Genomic DNA, 21,435 nt, shown 5'->3' on the forward strand with positions numbered 1-21,435 from the left:
ATTTCGACGGGCGTGGTTGACCTCAAAATGGAGGGACACAACAGTGCCCTCTAAATGACTGAGGCATTAATAAATTACTTTAATCGTATATAATGTATTAAGACAGTTTCTGGTAGCCTATATCTCAACTCGCCTCTCTTCACTTAAGTGCCCCCAGGTGTGTTTGTCTGAAAATCGTTGCAGCTCTTTTCTTCCATTTGGTGGTCTCTGATGGATGGAGATATGAAAACATGCAGTCTTCAAGTTAAAGTAGTAAAGCATCTCTTCCTTCGTCAGGTGTCCCTGTGTCTGATTGCCTTTATTACCATCATACCCTGAGAGGTTTGCTTGAGATCTGCAAATAACCAAAAAGACACACAAACTCGAAGTATCTTTGGGGAATACATGCAAACACACACCATCTAGAAAAGAAGCTGTTTTATTCGTTTGTCCAGGCATCAATCCCCTTCCTCCAATTTAACCCTTAACCCCTACCCATCACTGGATTCTGAAATGCCCCACAATTCATGAAAATGAATTCATGGAAATCAAATCATACCACCCCCCCCCAAACACCCTACAAAAGAGCAATCAAAAGAAAACTAATTATTCCATCACATTTGGTTCTGCCAGAAAAAGAAAAAAAAGAGCACAAAACAATCTCAAAGACTGATTTCTACATATAAAAAGCAATCTTCTCTCTCAAAGACTAGAATCAAAATAGGGTTTGTAGTGGTCATTCTGCCTTTTCTTCCGTTGTCTCATTCTTCCTCGGTTCTAGGACTGATCCGGCCTGGATATGGCCCGGTTCCGTTTCAAAGCTGTCTGCTCCTTGGGATCGAGCATCACTGTACTGACTAAAACACTGCATCTGTTCACTCCACCATTCTGCCCTTCACCCCTGCCTCTCTCCCGACCTTTCAGTCAGGACCGACCGATTAACACAGCAGCCGTCTATGGAGCAGATCCGGCCCTGATCAGGGCCCAATTCTTTCCGGAATAATCCTGACAAGCGAAACCGGAAGGCTGCTCTTGCTAATGCTGCGTAGTCAATGAAGCTAAACCACTGCATTTCAATAATTCCTGCCCGTTGCCAGGGATTTCCCAAAGCCCTTTGTGCTGTTTGACCTCTCAGTCATAAGCACTTTCTGCCTCTTCTTGTCTGCTTCTTTAATTATCTCCCAAAACCTGCTTTTTTTAAAGGTTGCTTTGACATCTCACTGATGATGAGAGGTTTCCACATCTAATTCAGAGTTTTCAGTACATTTCTCCGCCTCACAAACTCTCCTTCCTGCCTCAACCTTGGCCCCCTAGTGCCCAGATGATGGATGACCACCTCTACAGCAGATCCACCACTTATATGAACCAACTACATCACAGTCAGCCTCCCGGGAACTCAGGCTCTCCTTTTTCATCCTGCCTTTCAATCTCTCCTCTCCTCATCTCCATCTCCATCATCCTCCTCCTCCTCCTCCTCCTCCATCCCATCCTCCTCTCTCTTTCTGATGAAGAGGCAGAGGTACAGCTCTGGACTGTCTGAGTTGTCAGTTAGCCAATCAGCCCAATGTCTGCTCCCCCAAGCAGGGTTAGGATCAGGAGAGACTACAGGCAAAAACTAAATGGCGGAATGTGTTGAAAGGTTAGTCGCTTAATTTTACAAAGATCAAATCATCAATGATCACTCTACATGTGGAGAAAACTATTGCACACTCACACACACAGACACACACACACAAACACTCATTCTGTTAGCCCTACCACACACACACACGCGTACATACACATCCATGTCAGCTCACTAACATTCCCGCTATTTACGTTAAACTTATAAAATCAATCCGATTTCTTGGGCCTGACCCACATGAGGGAAAACAAAGCCACAACTGTGTGATTTTAAAACATAAAAAAAAAAAAAAAGAATATGAACATCTATTAGCCAGCTGGTTTCTGGCTTGCCAAAATCAAACCAGTTGTCCAGCCAGAGTCCACCCAAGGGGCAAGGCCACTACAACTGTCTCTGTGAATGTGGTCTGCAACGATGGGTGTGTTTTCCTACGTGTGGGAGAGTAGTTGTCTGTGTGTCTATGTGTCCTTTGTACATGCATGCATGTCTCCAACAGTGCATGTGTGCGTGTATGTGTGTGTGTGTGTTTGTGCGTGTGTGTGTGTGTGTGTGTGCGTGTGGGTGTGGGTGCATGTGCGTGTGGGTGCATGTGCGTGTGTCCATCTCTGTGTTTGTGGTCCACACTCTCAGCTGTCAGTAGGCGGTGCCTGGGGATTCCTGGGCGGGGGCAAACAGAAGCTCCGCCTTACTGCTTAGGAAGTAGGTGATTAGGAGGGAGAGCAGCAACACGGCGATCCCCACTCCCAGGGTCAGCATCTGCAGCAGGGCAACAGAGAGGGAGAAAAAGGTAGGGGGAAACGGGCAAAACTCATTTAACAAGACATTACAGAGTCTTTGCCTAAAACTAGTCAGCTCAATAGCTAACAGACATCACACTTGCCTTGCGAAACACCACTGTCTCTGCTAAAAGCTAGTTAAGTAGCTTGCTATGTGCTAAGCATTTCAGTAAAAGCGGATGGTTGTTTGGTTACCTCGAGGTCGTGACTGGCCACCAGGAAGATGCGGGCGCGGATGAGCTTCCAGCGGGACTCGGTCCATGTGGAGTAGATTTGGGAATCGTACTGCTTGAGGTCGAGGTCAAAGGCCGGCGAGATGGCTTTTGTCCTCCGCACCGTCGAGCGACAGCAGTACGGGGATGACTCCGAGCCATTGGAGCCCCGCACCCACAGGTAAGTGTAGAGCTGTGGGAGGAAGGGAGAGATTAATGGAGGAGAGACAAAGGGATGAAGAGAAGGGAGGGATAGAGAATGTGTGTGAGTGTGTGTGGGGGTGGGGGGGGGGGGGGGGGCTGAAGGGAGGGTTGAAAAAGTGGGAAGGAGAGAGGGTAATATGGAGGGATACAGACACAGGATGAATGGAAAGAAGAGAAGAGAGGGATGAGTAATGGAGAGAATGATCGATGGACACACACAGACACACAGACGCAGACGCATACACAGAGACACACACGCAGACGCAGACACACACGTTCCCTCACCTCCTTGCTCTCCCCAGGCAGGCCTGAGGGGTCCTGGCACTTGGACTGGTTGAGGCTGGTGGGGTTGCCCGTGTAGTTAGCCAGTAGGTACTGCACCATACGTGTGGAGCGCTTAATGGTGCTGGAAGTAATGGGTACTCCCACATAGTACTGTGGAGCCTGAGACTCTGTGGACACACACACAAACAAACATAAATACAAACAATAAAACTCACAGATTATCAAAACAGGGTTTCTCTTTCTGTAGGATATCAGGGTGTGTGTTATGCCCTGATTTACTTAACTGAATGCAGCATGTGAGTTATTATCAGAATCATAATATAATAGTGTATTTGAATATATATGTACTTATGTGTGTGCATATGTTATTTGGACATATATGTAATTAAGTGCGCGCGCATATGTTATTTGGATATATAAGTAATTAAGTGTGTGTGCATGTTATTTTGGAATGTGTGCAGGTGGTGTGTGTGTGTGCATGTGTCTGAGCATTCAAGTGTGTGTGTGTGTGTCTGGAACACTCACCCAGAAGTGAGTTATCCTCAGGGTTGGTCAGAGACCTAAAGTAGCTGTTATTAGACTGGATCAGAAACCCATACAACAACTGGGTCACCTGGGGGGGGGGGGGGGGGGGGGGGGATAAAGAAGAGAGAGGAATGAAAGGAGAGAGGTAAACAAAAGAGAAAAAGTGATAAAAAAAAGAAGAGGAAGATGAGAGAAGGAAAGGGGTAGAGAGAACAGAGAGAGACGATGAACAACAGAGAGACAGAGTGTGTGTGTGTGTGTGTGAGAGAGACAAATGTGTTCATTAGAGGTGTACACAGAGGTGATTGGTCATGTGACTGGTCGTGTGACTAGTCATGTGATCTTACTATCTTCGGGTCAGCGGTGATGTTCGGGATCTGAGACTCCTCCCCTCCTGCCTGAAGATAGAGAGAACGAGCCACCAGTGTTGCCACGTCTGCCAACGCCTGAGAGAGAGATAGATAGATAGATAGATAGATAGATAGAGGGAAAGAGAAAGAGGGATAGGGGGGTCAGCATGAGAAAGAAGTTGTGTGAATATGTGGCAGTCTGTGAGTTAGGGCGTGTTGCTGGGCCGTTGCCATGGAAACCGTACCAGAGCGGCGTCTGTGACGTGCTCTAGCTGCTCCTCTGGGGTGAGGTCAGGTGGGTAGCTGGCGTTCAGGTAGGCGGCATTATCATACACACTCTCATAGTACCTGTGTGAGAGAGACATCAGCATCAGCAACACAGCCACAAAGCAATCCAGCCACAAAGCAATCCATCCATCAATAAATAAATAAATCTGCACGCCCCGATACACACGTGCACACACACACACCTAACCCCTCATATCCACTCATCTTTCTATCCAACCACCCTCCCATTCACACTCTCATCAGCAACGCAGCCACAGGCCATCTATCACTTCATCCATCCATCCATCCATCCATCCATCCATCCATCCATCTTCCAACATATCTATCCGTCCATCCACCAACCTATCAATCCATCCATCCACCAACCTATCAATCCACCCATTAATACACGGACACCACCTTTTATCCATTCATTTATACATCCATGTTAACACAATACTAACTTGTTGTTGAAAGCCGATTGGTGGTCTGCCAAGACTACGCCTGGGATTGACCGAGCTCGGAGGAAGCGCTGGAAGGAGGAGGGCGGGAGGGGCTGAGTGACAGTGGGCTGAGCCAGCGTGAGGCCAAGCCCTGCAGCAACCGAAGACATATTGCTGAACAAAATCTCCACCTGGGAAAGAAACATGACATGCAGATTGTTGTTTTTATTGTCTTGGTGTTTTTATTCTGTTTCTATTATCCATATTTATGCATTTATGTTTTATTCTTCTCTTATCCATCTCTATTTACCCTTTATCACTATTAGATTTGTCTTATGTTTGTCTTAACCATTTCCTTTGCACTTATACATATTAGTTTTAGCTTTTGTTTATCTATCTCTTTATTCCACATTTATTGCTTTTTATGTCATATATATATATGTTTATGTTTTATATTACTGTATATATATGTTATGAGTTCAGTCTGTTAAATCTTTTATTCTATTGTTTATTTTTGTTGTAAATTGATTAACCTCGACTGGAAAGCACTTTGGTACAACCTGTTTTTTTTAAATGTGCTATATAAATAAAAGTGACTTGACTTTCTGTCTCACCTCCTCGTTGACGCTGCTGTTGTTCCTCCGCGAGATGGGGTCAGTGTGCATATACAGGTCTGTACCTCTCCGCAGCCCCACCTAAACACACACACACACACACACACACAATATCTTGATCAGGTCTGAGTATCTGGAAGTTTATTGTTACAACTATGGTACACGAGTATCATAGTACTACAGAGCATGTGTGTATGTTTATGTGTGTGTGAATACCTGTCCTATCTCCAGAACTGAGTGGACGTTGTCCAAGTCGATCACAAAATTCTTATTCTCCATGTCATACACCATTCTGGAGCTACCGATGTAGTCAAAGGCCTCCTACCAACAAACGCAAAAAAAGGATTATACACACACACACGCATCGGAAAACACAGTCGCACCAATTGCACACACACACACACACACACACGGAAGCAGACAGACATAGACTTGCACAAACATGCACACAGATGGTCTAGAGTGCACATGTATACAAATACACACACAAACCGGTGCACATGCACACACTCACACACCGGTGCACACGCGTGCACACACACACACACACGCGCACACACACACACACACCGGTGCACAAACACAAACACACACACACACACACACACACACACACATCGATGCACAAACACACACACACACACACACACCGGTGCGCACACACACAGGTGGGTGAACACACACACACACACACCGGTGCACACACACACAGGTGGGTGAACACACACACACACACCGGTGCACACACACACACACTGGTGCGCACACACACACACACACACACACACACACACACACATACCCCTTGGAAGAAGGTGAAGAGGATGTTGCGAGGGGGTGGGGCTTGCTGGGCCGTAGGTTTCAATGCTTGGGATGCGGCCAACAGGGTGACGAATCCGGCGACAGTCCCCTCTGCCCCCGTGGCAATGTCCCAGAAAAACGACCTGCCATCCAGCTGATGGAGAGAGAGCGAAAGAGGGACAGAGGTATAAGTGTAGTTTGGAAAAACTATTCAGACCTTTATATTCCTGCACCCTTAGAGACAGAGTAGGCAATTTTTGTTACTTTTCTGGAAAGCCTCTTTACATACCGATAGCAATTAATTAATAAATGCTTTGACAAAAAAAAAAAAAAAAACTGTCATTTGTGACAGCCACAGGGCCGTAAAAAGCCCAATCAAATCATTTGATTCATCCTGGATGAAGTGATTGGATGCCCTACCAGCCTGTCTACCTACCATACCTACCTGCGCGCACTCTGCCCGTGCACTCATTGCGAGTGACACAAGGCTAGGCAGACATATTGCTATAGAACCTATATTGTTAAAGTACAAGGGCTCCATATTTAACAAACACAAACCCTCAGTCTGGCAGTGGACCGTCCATTTATCTTATGGTTACGGTTTATCTTGTTATTACTGTATTTATCTTATGTATCTATATTGACCTTGACGGGGGCGTTTTACAAATGTGGCAATTTAGATTATTTGTGTGTTTTTGTACAGAAAGAGACACGAGGCAGTGGATTTAATGAAAATTACACAACCCTTTCCATGCCTTTTCTAATAGGCTAATTAGGCTGTCAAGTACAAACTCATGCTTCAGACATTTGCATAAGTATTCATCATCCATAGAAGAGTACAATAACATTATTAATTTCATTACACCTACATACGACAAAATCAAATTTCATGACTTTTCAAAAACTTTTCATGACTTCCAGGCTTAGAAAATGGGATATTAAATATTCCATGAATTCTCCAGGAGTCCCATTGCCTAGTGTCTGCACAAAACACATGGCTTAATATTATACAATTTCTGGAATGTTCTTAAATTATTTCTTTACATCTGAATTTTCGTCTGAATACAAAAGAGCATCTCCAAGTCCTGAGGGCGGGACCTCTGGCTGTCACTTACCCTGGTTGCTGCAACTACCACACTCTCATTGGCCTTGTGTCCCTTGTCTGTGAAATTGATTGGGCGGAGAGGAGCCCAAACATTGTAATCCCCCAGGGGATCACAGAAGGTCTCTGGAAGAGAGAGAGAGAGAGAGGGAGGAAAGAGGGAGGGAGACAGAGAAAGTCAGAGAGACTTTAAGTAACAGAAGTTCACATACAGTGATGGCACTAGTGGTAACGACTGGGAGTGTCTGTGTGCATGTATATGAGTGTTTGTCTGTGTGTTTAAGTGTGACTGTCTGTATGTGCCATTGAGGTAAGTGTGTGTGGGTGTATGAGAGAGAGTGAGAATGAGTGTGTATGTATGCATAAAGGTGTGTGTGTGTGTGTGTGTGTGTGTGTGTGTGTGTGTGTGTGTGTACCTGGGTTAAGGCTGTAGTTGTTCTGGATGTCGTTACGTCTCATACAGGTGGCTGTGCTGGTGACAGCGTGCATGTGGGAGAAGAGCTGGATGGCACACAGGGGGTACGTCGGCACACTACCATTCACGCCCATGTTATGGTCCAAAATACACTACACACACACACACAAGGAAAACGATTCAACACACAGGCACACACCTGATTAGGTGTGCTTAGGTACTTCCATTCACACAACTGAAGAAAACAGATAGGAGACAGACAGACACACATGCTCTGCCCAAAACACACACACACCTTACGGATGACTTCAGTCTGGTTGTCGTCCTTCATGGAGAATATGGGGAACTTGAAGTCCTCGAAGGACAACCCATTACCCAGAGGATTCCACACAGTCCCATTACAGTCCGCCAGCCGAGGACCATAGGTGTCTGAGTACACGCCTAACAGAAAAGGGCATTCAATACAATTTTATTTAATTGAATTGAATTAAATTGAATCAACACAACCCCAACCATCAGATCCTTCAAGAGTTGGCTACATTTTGATGTGTGATATAAACGGCAAGATATACAAACAAATGCACACGGCTGTGGCTGTGGATACGGATATACACACACACACCCACAAAAGTGTTTAAAAAAAAAAAATCACATAATTTACACCTGTTATATGTGGACTATACATGCTAGTCCCCACTCACACACTCACACACACACCTGTGTTCTGATTGGGGCATTTGTTGTGTGGGGAGAACCCCTGGGGAGGGCCAGAGTTGGAGATCACCACTGCAACTCCTGCCACTCGGGTAGAGTTCTTCATCCGCATCATGGTGTTGCTGCCGTAAGAAAATACACACACAGTCACATCTTGCTTGTCAGAAAAGAGCTGTCAGCTTTTACACCTAGGTCAGTGCAGGGTTCACAACACTAAACTTGTACATGGAGAAAAGTAGCCTATATTTGCACACCAACATTCACTCAGGTATTTTCATCAGGCAAAAATGATTAGTAGGAATCAGCTCCACCGTGCAAAGATATTCTCTTTAAGGTAAATAATCTTACACACTACAAGCACATTTGGTTCAAAAACTCTGGGTGAGAAGCAGACATATTCAACATCATCAACATCTCGGTGTGTGTGTGTGTGTGTGTGTGTGCGCGTGTCAGTGGATGTGTATACCTGTTGAAGAACGCAGCATCCATGAGTACCATGTAGGGGGGGTGGGGGCCTGTGTTCAGTATTATATCCAAGTCTGACTCCGTCTCCAGCATATGGAGAACCCCAGTGTTCCCTGATATAGAGGCTACAAACACAAGACGGCGGTGGTACATCCTCAAGGTTTCATATCACAGAGATACTGATGAACATGTATAGCTGCACAGAACTGAGTCGCTTTGAATAAGTGTATTAAAACTGTGCTTAATTATATAAGTTAATGCAAATAAACAGCACTGAACAACTGCGTGCATGTCCGAATGTATGAGAGTGGCATTGGCGGGCTCAATGACTAAAGTGTGCGTATTCACTACAACCATATGTAAGTGTATCAGGGAGAGACAGACTCCTTTTACTCACACTGGCAACCCATCTGATGAGTCGCGTTGAGCAGGCGAACGCATGGCACCGTGTTATTCAACTCTACATAGATCTTCTGCTCCACCGAGTTACTGCTTGCAACTGAGAGATAGGAACAAAATATTGTTTTTAGCATCCTGCAAATGATATAACATAGAAATATTTACAGAACACAGTCTTTGTGAATGTTTAACATTTGCAGTGTCGGACATAACTATTCGGCGATACAATTACTATGACTATACAGAAAGGTTTCCTTACGCCTGACACTATGCTCTATTATTATATGCGCTATTTTTCTCATTGGGCTTTCCACCCCGCTCTTACCATTAACAGACCGAATGTTACCAAACAATATCGAGTTCAAAAGACACAAACTCAGAAGGCCATCTACTCTAACTTCGCTTACTGACTTCTTCATTTGCGGGGCGAGTGGAGCTATAGGCGCCGTGGGGCGCAGTCACGGGTTATTAGGATGACTGGTGCGGCATTGTGTGCGTATGTGTGAGAGAGAGAGAAAGAATAGACACAGCAAGGGACAAATACTCTGCAATACGTCCAGTTCCCTTTACTGCGGCGATGCCCTAACGGTTTAAAAACGCTCTGTTCAATAAACTGCTTCAAATAAATCATCAGGATAACTAACGTTTGATGACTAGCTAGGTTTATAGATGAGCACAGGATCCGGTGAAGTGGTGGCTTGCATTGCAAATTCGACAAGCAACCTTCAAGCTAATCGGTAATCAAAACAGGGCTGCGTCAAAGGACTATGTCCAGACACTACTGTACCGTCTGAATTTCCAGGAAAGCACAAAACTTACTTTGAACGAGCCAGCAAAATACCACTGTTATAATCCATTTAGCATAACCGGGGCCCATCTTCCTGGTTTGAAAACACAACTGGAAAAACACAGGAAGTTACTCTTTTCCGGTTCCGCTCTCTCACAATAGTCTGCTTATTTTGCCTCGTTTGTAGCACAGGAATAGAGTTTTACTGCCCCCTTTCTGCAGAGTGTTTCAGTGCATGCCTCGTAGCCTGCTGTTCGGGGCTTTCGAGGCCGTTCGAGCGTCGCGCGATTTAATACGGAATTTGGAAGAAAACTTGATTCAGTGTCGCCTGTATTCAGTCTGAAACAAGGCTCATTGCATTTCATGACAGGCTATTGTGTTATACAGCTGCCATGGCCACTTATTTAGTCACACCCCTTAAAACATTTTTTTTTTAACAAATATTTATTGATGTGATAAGTTGAGTTAAGTTTCGTTTTGCTGTAACCCCACCCTCTCTAGATTTCAGCCGTGTCCAACGCCTCAGTTGATGCGTGTATGTTTATCTCGGCAACTTTCTTCAAGTGCTACGCAACTGGATCCGCGAAGAAATGGAAAGAAGACACATAAAAGGTGATTACAAAGATGGTATGTAGGCTACTTATGGACCACAATGTCCTCTGCACTTAATTCAGCTCGAACCGCTTAACTTAGAAACTCCGTTCAAACTTTGGCGCGTAGGTCTGGTAAAGGACACGTATGATAGGCTATGTATTTTTCATTTTTCTAAACTTTATACTTTTTAAGATATTAAATAAAAACTAATACAAATCTCCCCATTGACTTACATTGGGCCATTATGACATCATAAAAGGGTCATTAAACTGGCTTGCACCTGTGCTTCACTGACACCTGCGCCAAGGTTCCAAGGCTCCTCTTCTCTCTGTCCCTCTCCATTCAACTGTATACCTAGGAATATTAAGAGACACCTTCCATACTCTACTTTTTCTCTCTCTATCTTTCTCTCTATTCCTCTCACCCTACTTTCTCTCACACTCCAACTCTCTGCTTCACTCCATTTTCTCTCCTTCTTTCAATATTTTCCCTCTTCACTCTCTCTTCTTTCCTTCTTCCACTCTTCTTCCCTTTCTTCTTTCCTTCTTCTTTCCTTCTTCCACTTCTTTCCTTTCTTCACTCTTCTTTCCTTTCTTCTTTCCTTCCTCCACTCTTCTTTCCTTCCTCCACTCTTCTTTCCTTCTTCCACTCTTTCTTTTCTTCTTTCCTTCTTCCACTCTTCTTTCCTTCTTTCACTCTTCTTTCTTTTTACAGTGCATGAAATGCCCTGTATTGTTATTCCTTCGTTTCTTATACTACTTCTTCTTATTACAGTGCATGAAATGCCCTGTATTGTTATTCCTTCGTTTCTTATTCTTCATCTTTTAATATTCACTCTCTCTTTATCTCATTATCCTTAGCCAATCCTGTTCACTCTTCTCTACTAAAAAGTATTTAAATGAAGTGAAATACTCAAATAATATGTGATGTCATTAGGACCAGATCCTCCACTGGCAATCTTTGACCCTGTCGGGTAATCTCTAATTTTCACCATTGGGCTTTACAGAACTTCAAATCTTACCCTCCTCAAAACCATCCATAAGGATGTCATTCATGAGAATGGGAGGGGTTTCCTAAGAAGCTGCCTACTTATTATGTACTGTATGTAGTAATTGGAGTCAATGTAAACTTCTCAAAACTGTAAACTAAACGTCACTAGTGGAAATTGTATTTATGTATTGCACTATCAACAGAATATTAACAGGCGTCAAATGGCATGCATTACTTAAATGAAACTGTTAAACTGACTTGCACCTGTGCTTCACTGATGCCTGCGCCAATTCCAAGGCACCTTTTCTCTCTGTCCCTCTCAATTCAACTGTATAACTAGGAATATTAAGAGACACCCTACAAGACCTTCACTCCATTTTCTCTCCTTCTTTCAATATTTTCCCTCTTCACTCTCTCCTTATCTCATTACCCATAGCTACTCCTGTTCACTCTTCTTTCGTTTCTTCTTTCAATTAGTCTGTCCATCAATTCCTACACTTTTTCAACTTTTTTGTCAGCCTTCTCAATCCATCGATCATTCTAACATCCCCCTCCTCCAGTCCATTCTCTTTCCTATTTTCACTCATTCCCTCTCTCTCTCAAACCTCGATCCACTTGTTTTTTTCTATCCCTCTCCAACTCCTCTTTCTCACACTCCATCTCTCTGCTTCACTCCATTTTCTATTCTTCTTTCATTATTTTCCCTCTTTACTGTCTTTATCCCTCTTGTTCACTCTTCTTTATTTTCTTCTTTCCTTCTTCCACTCTTCTTTCCTTCTCCCACTCTTCTTTCCTTCATTCTTTCCTTCTTCCACTCTTCTTTCTTTCTTCCACTCTTCTTTCCTTTCTTCTTTCCTTCTTCCACTCTTCTTTCCTTTCTTCTTTCAATTACTCTGCCTATCAATTCCTACACTTTTTTTCAACTTTTCTGTCAGCCTTCTCAATCCATCGATCATTCTAACATCTCCTTCCTCAAGTCCATTCTCTTTCCACTCTTTTTTCCTTCTTCCACTCTTCTTTCCTTTCTTCTTTCCTTCTTTCACTCTTCTTCCACTCTTCTTTCCTTTCTTTCATTCTTTCAAATCATAATTACATTATTTATCTTCACTGTTACCTTTTTAAATCCTTTTTAACTAAACTATTATAACACATGAAAACATTCAATTCAATTCAATTCAATTTTATTTATATAGCGCCATAACAATACAATTGTCTCTAGGCGCTTTACAGAGCCCAGAGCCTGAACCCCCTTAGTGCAAGCACATTGGCAACACGGGCAAGAAAAAACTCCCTGTTAGTCAGGAAGGAACCTTAAGCAGGACCACGGCACATAAGGGGGGACCCATCTGCTTGAGGTCGGCCGGGTGAAGATAGGAAGGGGGGATGGGGGGAGGGTTGTGTGGCAGAAGGGGATGGGAAACAACAGGTGTTGTACATATCCTGCATTTGGTAGGTGTACATAATATATATACAGACATCCGGTGGTAAATACATGATACAAACAAGACCAGTTTAGTGGGTATACACTGTGCTCAAAGGTTTACTGTTACAGGGGTAAGGGGAGTAGGAACAGAGAAACATGTTGATGGTGGCAATATTATATATTGTATATAAATGCTAGCATAGGGTATGAGGTAGAGTAAGTGTACGGCAGTGCGGTGGCAGTGGGTGCAATTGGCAGAGGGTTTCTACGGGTAGACCGGGTGGAGAGATTACAGCAGCGTCCCATAGCGAAGATAGTCTGGATTAGGAGAAAAAGAAAAAGAAAAAGAACAGAGTGAGTGGGTAGAGTTTGGCTGTCCATATGGGTAGTTGAGGAGTAGTGGGGGTGAGGAGCAATGTTTCCACTTCCATCAGCAATTGGAACATGCTACAAGGGAGAGAGAACATTTTTGTTAGTAGACATTTATTTCAGAACCAGATAAGGAGATACCTTTGGGTAGTAGATTTACAGTAGGCAATATGGCCATTTTATCAGTATTATTATAGGCATTAGCGATGTGATATGAGAGGAGAGGGAGGGAGAGAGAGAGCGAGAGAGAGAGGGAGAGGGGCTGCCTGCCTAGGTGTAAGGGAATATTATTTAATATATTATTTAGATTTTAGTCCAGTTTAGTTGATTAGGGGGGTATTACATGTGTTTAGATTTGTTTGGTTTATGTAATTTTGTCTTACACTAGCATCTATTTACCTATCTACCAAGTGGTCCATGGAAAGCATCACAGGATTGAGAGAACTAAGAGGTGCGCCACCGGGTCTGGCAGGACAGTCTCCCTGCCGTGTCTGGCATTGTCTCTCTCACCCGCTCAGCCCCCAGGCCCAACTATGCAGGACAGGGGCAGAGCGGGTGTGTATCTATTTTTATTTTTATTTTTTTTAAAGTCCACCAATGGGTTTCTGATGTTCTTAATTGTCCCTTAGGGTTGGCCTAGATTCCAGGTGTATGTTTCGGTTTTTTGACCTTTAAGTACACCTTTCTAAAGTGCCCTCAATGTAGGTTTTGGTTTAATTTAGTCTCACACTAGCAACTGTTTACCTATCTACCAAGTGGCCCTATGGGAAAGCATCACAGGAGTGAGGGATGAGAGGCGCGCCACCAAAATGGGCAGGGTAACCTCCATGCCGGGATTGGCCTTGTTGTCTCTCGCCCCTGCTCAGCCCCTAGGCTTAGTTGAGCGGTCTTGGAGGGCAGTAGGGGACAACTAATACCTTAAGGTAGTTTGGAGCCAGGTCATTTAGGGCTTTGTATGTTAGCAGGAGTACTTTGAAATCAATTCTACTTTTGACAGGGAGCCAAGGCAAGTACAGGTGAGATGTGCTCATATTTTTTAGTTCTGGTGAGTGTACGGGCAGCAGCGTTCTGTATAAGTTGGAGGCTCTTTATTGAGTTGATGCTGCATCCGGACAGGAGAGCATTGCAGTAATCTAGTCGGGAAGTAATAAATGCGTGGATTAGTTTTTCTGCATCTTGGAGGGATAGGACTTTTCTAATTTTGGCAATATTGCGTAAATGAAAAAATGATGTCTTTGAGATCTGTTTTATGTGTGAGTCAAGTAGAAGGTCTTGGTTGATAGTTACACCAAGGTTTTTGATGCTAGTATTGGGTGTTGGGATGCCATCGAGTGTGGATAGATGGCTAGATAGTGTCATTCTCAATTGATCGGGGCCTACAAGCATAACCTCAGTTTTATCAGAGTTGAGGAGCAGGAAGTTGTTAGCCATCCAAGATTTTACATCTTGCAGGCAAGTTTCTATCTTGGGTAAATGTACAATTTCATCAGGTTTCATGGATAGGTAGAGTTGGGTGTCATCAGCATAGCAGTGGAAGTTAATGCCATGGTTCCTTATGACAGCACCTAAGGGTAGCATGTAAAGGGAAAAGAGCAGTGGTCCGAGGACAGAGCCTTGGGGAACACCGTAGCTTACTCTAGTGTGATTGGATGACTTCTCGTGGACCTGAACGAATTGATGGCGATCAGAGAGGTAAGATCTAAACCAGGATAGGGCACAGCCTTTGATGCCAACATGATGTTCAAGTCTCTGTAATAGGATATGGTGGTGTATAGTATCGAAGGCGGCACTAAGGTCTAGGAGAACTAGTATTGAGGTGCACCCATGGTCGGATGCGATTAGTAGGTCATTCAGGACTTTGACTAAGGCCATTTCAGTGCTGTGGTGGGCTCTAAAGCCAGATTGGAGGGTTTCTTCGATTTTGTTTTGGTGTAAAAAGGAAGTAAGTTGCTTAGCTACTATTTTTTCAAGTATTTTTGACAAGAAGGGGAGATTAGATATGGGTCTATAGTTAGCTAGATTATCAGGATCAAGGTTAGGTTTTTTGAGAGATGGTTTGATCACTGCTATTTTGAATGATTTGGGGACGTATCCTGAAATTAGTGAATTATTCATTATATTAAGTAATGTCTCACTTAATAAGGGTAGTGCATGTTTAAGAAGTTCTGTGGGGATAGAGTCTAGTAGGCACGTCGATGATTTAGATGAGAGGATCAGGGAGTTTAGTTCAGGGAAGTCAATGGGTGCGAAGGATTCAAGGAGAGCACCAGGTTGAGGGGGTGTTGCCATAACCATAGGGCATATTGGAAGAGGTGTAAGGTCATAGAGGGGGAGGAGACTATGAATTTGTTCTCTTATTGTTAGAATTTTGTTATTGAAAAAGGTCATGAAATCATTACCACTAAAGCTTATGGGAACAGAATGATCGATTGTATTGTGGTTTTTTGTTAGCCTAGAAATGGTGTTAAATAGGAACTTGGGGTTGTTTTTATTATTATCAATCAGTGAAGAGTAGTAAGCCGATTTCGCCTCAGAAAGTACTCGTTTATAGCTTAGAAGACTATCCTTCCATGCCAGGTGGAATACCTCAAGTTTGGTTGAGTACCATTTTTTTTTAGTTTTCGTGTGGTTTGTTTAAGTGCACGAGTCTGATCAGTGTACCATGGGGCCAGTCTTTTCAGTTTTCTTATTCTCTTTTTTAGTGGCGCAACAGCATCAAGGGTTGAGTGGAGTGCACGTATGACGCCATCCGTTAGTAGGTCGATATGGGGTGGGGGTGTGCGTTCGTCATTTACTTTGCCAGTGGTAGGAGCTGTGGCAAGAGCGACTGGTAGTTTTGATATGAATTCTGCTGTAGTCCTGTCGGACAGACAACGGCTGTAGAAGTGGGTTAATTCCGTTGTTGGACGGAGATCTAATTTCATGTTGAATGTAATTAGGTGGTGATCTGAAAGGGCAGTATTTTGGGGTAGAACTAGAGGGCGGTCAATTTCTAGGCCATGTGTTAATACAAGGTCAATGGTGTGATTATGATGGTGGGTTGGTGTGTTTACGTGTTGGGAGAACCCGATAGAGTCTATTAGTGATTGGAATGCAATTGTAAGGCTATTATTTTCATTATCCATGTGGATATTAAAATCTCCCACTATGAGGATTTTATCAGAGTTTACAACCAGGGCGGATAGGAAGTCGGAAAATTCAGATAAAAATTCAGTGTAGGGGCCTGGTGGTCTATATAGTGTCACAAGAGTGACCGGCTGAGTGGTTTTTGAGATTGGATGCATAAGATGAAGTACTAGGACTTCAAATGATGCAAATTTAAATTTAGGTCTTGGGGAAATACATAGGTTAGCAAGGGAAATTGTGGCTACTCCACCTCCACGCCCTGTGCTGCGGGGGATGTGGCAGTTAACATGACTTGGAGGGGTGGACTCATTTAAGGCTAGGAATTCATCTGGTTTTAGCCAGGTTTCAGTTAGGAAAAGTATTTGAATGTTGTTGTCCGTTATCAGCTCATTTATAAGTGCACCTTTTGATGTTAAGGACCGAATGTTAATAAGGCCCAGTTTTAGGATTGTACAAGTTTCATTGTGTGCTGATAAAGTTTGTATCTTTATTAGATTATCCTGATAAATATTTCTTTTAGTGTGATTTGCGTTGGGTTTGTACGTTCTGGGTATAGATACCGTATGTATATGGTTTAATATGGGCAAAGAGTGTACTGGTGCAGCCGAAGTTAGTGTGGTCTGCCTTCCAGTGCTAATTTTGGGTTGTCAGTAGTAGGTTTGGGCTAGGTGTTGTATTAAGTTTTGAGAGAGGAGTGTAGCACCCTCCCAGGAGGGGTGGATGCCATCCTTCTGCAGTAGCCCAGGCTTCCTCCAAAAAGTTGGCCAGTTATTTATGAAATCTACGTTATTGTATGAGCACCATTCTGCTAACCAGTTATTAAGTGAGGATAGCCTGCTGTACATCTCGTCGCCGCGGTTTATGGGCATAGGGCCCGAACACACTACAGAGTCTGCCATTTGTGTAGCGGTATTGAGTAGCGATGCGAAGTTTAGTTTGGTGGTTTCCGATTGTCGTAGGCGGACATCGTTTACGCCTGTGTGAATAATAATTTTAGAGAATCTCCGTTTGGCGATTAGTTTTAAGTGGGATTCGATGTCATTTGCTCTAGCTCCGGATATACAGTTCACTGTTTGTGACGAGGTTGAGAGTTTAATATGTCTCAGGGTAGAATCACCAATTACGAGAACTTTATCATCAGCATCGGTGGTATTAATTGGGGAGAAACGGTTTGAAGTTGAGATGGGATGTGAGTGTGATACGGACATTGATTTATTTGTTCTACTACTTCCTCGCTTTACAGTTACCCATTTGTCTTGGCATTTAAGCTGCGGTGTTGCAATGGGTGTGATAGAAGGCGGAGTGGCGTTGGTTAATGTAGTTAATTTAGTTTCATCCACATGCTGGGTTTCGCTAGTTTGGGCTAACGAGGTAATATGGCTCTTACAAGGAATATTAAGAGACACCTTCCATACTCCACTTGTTTTTCTCTCCATCTCTCCATCTTTCTATCTATCCCTCTCAGGCTACTCTCTCTCACACTCCATCTCTCAGCTTCACTCCATTTTCTCTGCCTCTTTCATTATGTTCCCTCTTCACTCTCTCTTTATCTCATTATCCATAGCCACTCCTGTTCACTCTTCTTTCCATAGCCACTCCTGTTCACTCTATTACACCTCATGGTAATAAATCATATTCTCCTCTCTTTTTACAGATGAGAGGACTTGCGAGAAAGCCAGTGACCAAGGATGGGATCAAACCCCAACTGGCCAGCGACCTAGAACCTACAGTAACCGACGACCTAGGTTTTCCCAAATGCAAATAAATTCTCAGACATCTACTAGTCGCAATTGGAACACTGAAGAATTTCTACCTAACGATGGCCTGTCTCTCAGGCCAGGAGGAGGAACAAGCTACCAAAAACAACAACCCCGCTTTTTCCATGCATGCCAAAGCTCACCCACTTCTCTGACCGGCCAGAATCCAGCTTCTCAGACTGGTCATACTACTGAAATTGGTGAAGATCCGCAAATACCCATTGTCTCTCAACTCAGCCATAACCAGCAGACCTCACAGGCTGACCAGAATCAGAGCCAAGGAAAAGGAATGGAAAGAACTTCGCTGTCATTGGACTCCTCATCCACACCAACAGATCGCTCACCTGCCGAACTGAGACTGGTGTTGGTAGGCAGGACCGGGGCAGGCAAGAGTGCAACAGGAAATACCATACTGGGGAAAAAGTGTTTCCGCTCACAGCTGGGTACGAGCTCAGTGACCAAAGAATGTGAGAGAGCACGTGCCACTGTGCGAGGGCGAAATCTGCTTGTGGTGGACACACCGGGTTTCTCTAATGCCATGCTATCCCAGGATGCCGTGCAGCAGGAAGTGCAGAGGTGCCGTGAGCTGTGTTCACCAGGCCCCCATGCCGTGCTGCTGATCGTTCCTCTGGGACGCTTCACAGAAGAGGAAAGACAGGGAGTCGACACAATCCAGCAACTCTTCAGTAATGAAGTGCCCGGTCGCACCATACTTGTCTTCACCCATGCTGACATGCTAAAGGGAAAGTCCATCCAAGATTTCATTTCCAAACAGAGTCAAAACATTCAGGAGCTGGTAGAGAAGTTCAGTCGTCGCTTCATAGCCATCAACAACAGAGACCCAGGAGACGGAAGGCAAGTGGACCAGCTCCTAGAGATGGCTGATAATCTACGCATGCTGCATCTGGCCAACCCTGCCAGCCCGTTGCGACTGGTCCTTGTGGGCAGAACTGGTACGGGCAAGAGTGCAACAGGAAACACCATACTGGGGAAAAAGTGTTTCCCCTCAGAGCTCAGCATGAGCTCTGTAACACAAGAATGCCAGAGAGAGAAGGGCGTGCAAGGGCGTGATCTGGTTCTGATTGACACACCTGGCCTGTTTGACACATCGCTTGCCGGGGAAGTTGTGCAACGCGAGATAATCCGGTGCCTTACCTTTTCCTACCCGGGGCCACATGCAGTGCTGCTAACAGTGCGTCTTGGAAGCTCCACTGAAGAGGAATGGCGTAGCATCGACATGATTGAGGAAATGTTCCAGGCCGAAGTCAGGCGCTACATTATTCTCGTCTTCACCCATGCAGACCAGCTGGAGGGAAATCAAATCCAGGACTTCATCAGGCAAGACCCGAGACTCCAGAAGCTTGTGAAGCGGTTTGACGGTCGCTATGTAGCCTTTAACAATATGGACTCGGAAGACCGCAGTCAGGTGACCCAGCTGCTGGAGATGGTTGACAGCCTTCTGGTACGCAATGAGAATCAGTATTTCACCAACCACCTCACACAGGAGATAGAGGGGGCTGTGGCTGAGCTGCTGTCAGAGGCTAGAGCTAAGGGGGAAGGGAGTGGTGGCAGGTTCCAGACCTTTTACAGATGGTGCCAAAGTCATCCTTTTATCCTTCTTGCTGTAGGGGTCGGCGGGCTTGCAATGGGGCCTTTAGTGATGGGTGCCATGGCCCCTGCAGTAGTCACAACAGAAGTTGGAGTAGGAGCAGGAGCATATCTGGCAAATCTGATGATAACAATCGGTCTGGAGGACGTAGCTGTAAATGCAATACTGATGAAGCTAGCAGCTAAAGGCCTACTGGGTGGTGTAGGGGTGGTTGGTGGGGGAGGTGGGGCAGCAGGGGCAGCGGCAGCAGCAGCAGGGGCAGCAGCGGCAGCAGCAGGGGCAGTAGGGGCAGCAGCAGGGGCAGTAGGGGCAGCACTTGCTGCTGCACAGTGTTGTATACAGTAATCTTGTGGATTCACACTACGTGAACATAATATTTTTGTCTTTATTGTGGACACATGGTCCATACTAGATTAAAATATATACAAATACAGCACACAGAAAACAATGACAATAAATATACAGTAATGACAATCCATAAATTACAGACAAATCACAATACTATATTCATGAATTCATATGCACCTTCACATAATACTGACACATTATACTGCATTATACATACATACATTATACTGTTTCTTTATAAATATGCGCATGTTAATAGAAGAGTGTAGATGAACTTTTACAGTAATCAAACTTTTTTTGATAGAATGTCCCTTGATTGTATTATTTTAATTTGGAGTGTAACATGTTGCTTCTGTTTTAGTGGTGAAGATAATAATCTAAATCTAATTCCAGTCAATGCCATTTACATAACCACATATACATATCTATGCAATTGTTTTTTCATTGCAATTCAATTGTCTTTATTATTTCCCAATTTTTTTTCATCAAAATCATAGTAATGCATACTCAAGACACCATCATTGTTCACACTACTCTATTCGCTATTATACTCACAACTGGTAATAAAATGAAATAAATAAAATATAAACATTCCTCATATTTCTCCTATGGAGGGTTCAGTCTTGTTTTGTATGTTTTTATTGGGCTAAATAGTAGAAGAGAGTTGTTCGGAGGTGTCCCTTTACAAGGCGGAGGCAAAAAACACCACAACGCGAACCTAAATTGTAGAAGACAGATTTTGTTATTTTATAAATATCATCTCAACAAGCCATTTGGAGATTTGGAGTCTAGTTGCACAAGAATGCACCAAATGTTCTTCATTGAAAGAGTCAAAAAAAGAAGTGTATTCAATCTGTGTTCTGATGTAGTAACATAATTTAGGCCTATATAATAGGCCTTAATTATGTACAGAGGAGACCAATTCAGAGACCTGTGCTTATAACGATTTTTCATAAAAGCTTTCAAATCTGTCCGGTCATTTTAAAGTAACACTATGCAACAATTTGACACTTATTCATTTTAATAGCATATGGTCATGTGAAGGACAGATTAACACCTGTGTCTTTCCCACTAGCCATCCTGGATATGCCCTATGTAGTTCTGTGTACCGGACTGGAATACCCTGCAAAAATGGAAGAAAAGCTTTCACAGCATGACATAGCCAGCTATACTGCCAAAAGACATCAGTTAGTGTGTTGGCAAGCTTCTATCAGTGTCAACTGGGCTGTGGGTGGTGTTTGCAAGGTTTTCGCATGC

At 43.9% G+C, this 21,435-nt stretch overlaps 2 protein-coding genes across 3 annotated transcripts; one reads left to right on the forward strand and one right to left on the reverse strand.

The window, feature by feature from the left end:
* Positions 1–402: 402 nt before the first annotated feature.
* ncstn (nicastrin) lies at positions 403–10,141 on the reverse strand. Its single transcript, XM_031559995.2, has 17 exons — positions 9,995–10,141; positions 9,174–9,275; positions 8,778–8,901; positions 8,315–8,433; positions 7,893–8,038; positions 7,599–7,749; positions 7,196–7,308; positions 6,082–6,234; positions 5,496–5,600; positions 5,280–5,360; positions 4,687–4,856; positions 4,201–4,303; positions 3,953–4,051; positions 3,606–3,693; positions 3,081–3,247; positions 2,575–2,784; positions 403–2,359 (listed from the first exon to the last, which is right to left on the reverse strand). The coding sequence occupies exons 1-17, from the start codon at positions 10,050–10,052 to the stop codon at positions 2,237–2,239; spliced, it is 2,112 nt and encodes a 703-aa protein (XP_031415855.1). The 5' UTR covers positions 10,053–10,141; the 3' UTR covers positions 403–2,236.
* An 86-nt stretch (positions 10,142–10,227) lies between these two features.
* LOC116218405 (GTPase IMAP family member 8-like) lies at positions 10,228–20,776 on the forward strand. 2 transcript variants are annotated; one of them, XM_031559996.2, is made up of 2 exons: positions 10,228–10,589; positions 18,119–20,776. In XM_031559996.2, exons 1-2 carry the CDS (start codon positions 10,553–10,555, stop codon positions 20,173–20,175), a joined length of 2,094 nt encoding a protein of 697 aa, XP_031415856.1. In that variant the 5' UTR covers positions 10,228–10,552; the 3' UTR covers positions 20,176–20,776. The 2 variants fall into 2 exon arrangements, with proteins under 2 accessions (XP_031415856.1, XP_031415857.1); XM_031559997.2 differs by having other exon boundaries at positions 10,228–10,574.
* The last annotated feature ends 659 nt before the right edge of the window (positions 20,777–21,435 follow it).

The sequence above is a fragment of the Clupea harengus genome, chromosome 22 (assembly GCF_900700415.2).
Source record: "Clupea harengus chromosome 22, Ch_v2.0.2, whole genome shotgun sequence".
In the NCBI taxonomy this organism is placed as follows: Eukaryota; Metazoa; Chordata; class Actinopteri; order Clupeiformes; family Clupeidae; genus Clupea; species Clupea harengus.

Bases quoted from the DNA above. Each gene is read 5' to 3' on its own strand.
- LOC116218405 (XM_031559996.2), top strand. From the start codon at position 10,553: ATGGAAAGAAGACACATAAAAGGTGATTACAAAGATG. The intron at 10,590-18,118 runs GTATGTAGGCTA...CTCTTTTTACAG, and splicing joins AAAAGGTGATTACAAAGATG to ATGAGAGGACTTGCGAGAAA.
- ncstn (XM_031559995.2), bottom strand. From the start codon at position 10,052: ATGGGCCCCGGTTATGCTAAATGGATTATAACAGTGGTATTTTGCTGG. The intron at 9,276-9,994 runs GTAAGTTTTGTG...CCTATCTCTCAG, and splicing joins ATTTTGCTGGCTCGTTCAAA to TTGCAAGCAGTAACTCGGTG. The intron at 8,039-8,314 runs GTGTGTGTGTGA...CTTTTCTGTTAG, and splicing joins ATGCCCCAATCAGAACACAG to GCGTGTACTCAGACACCTAT.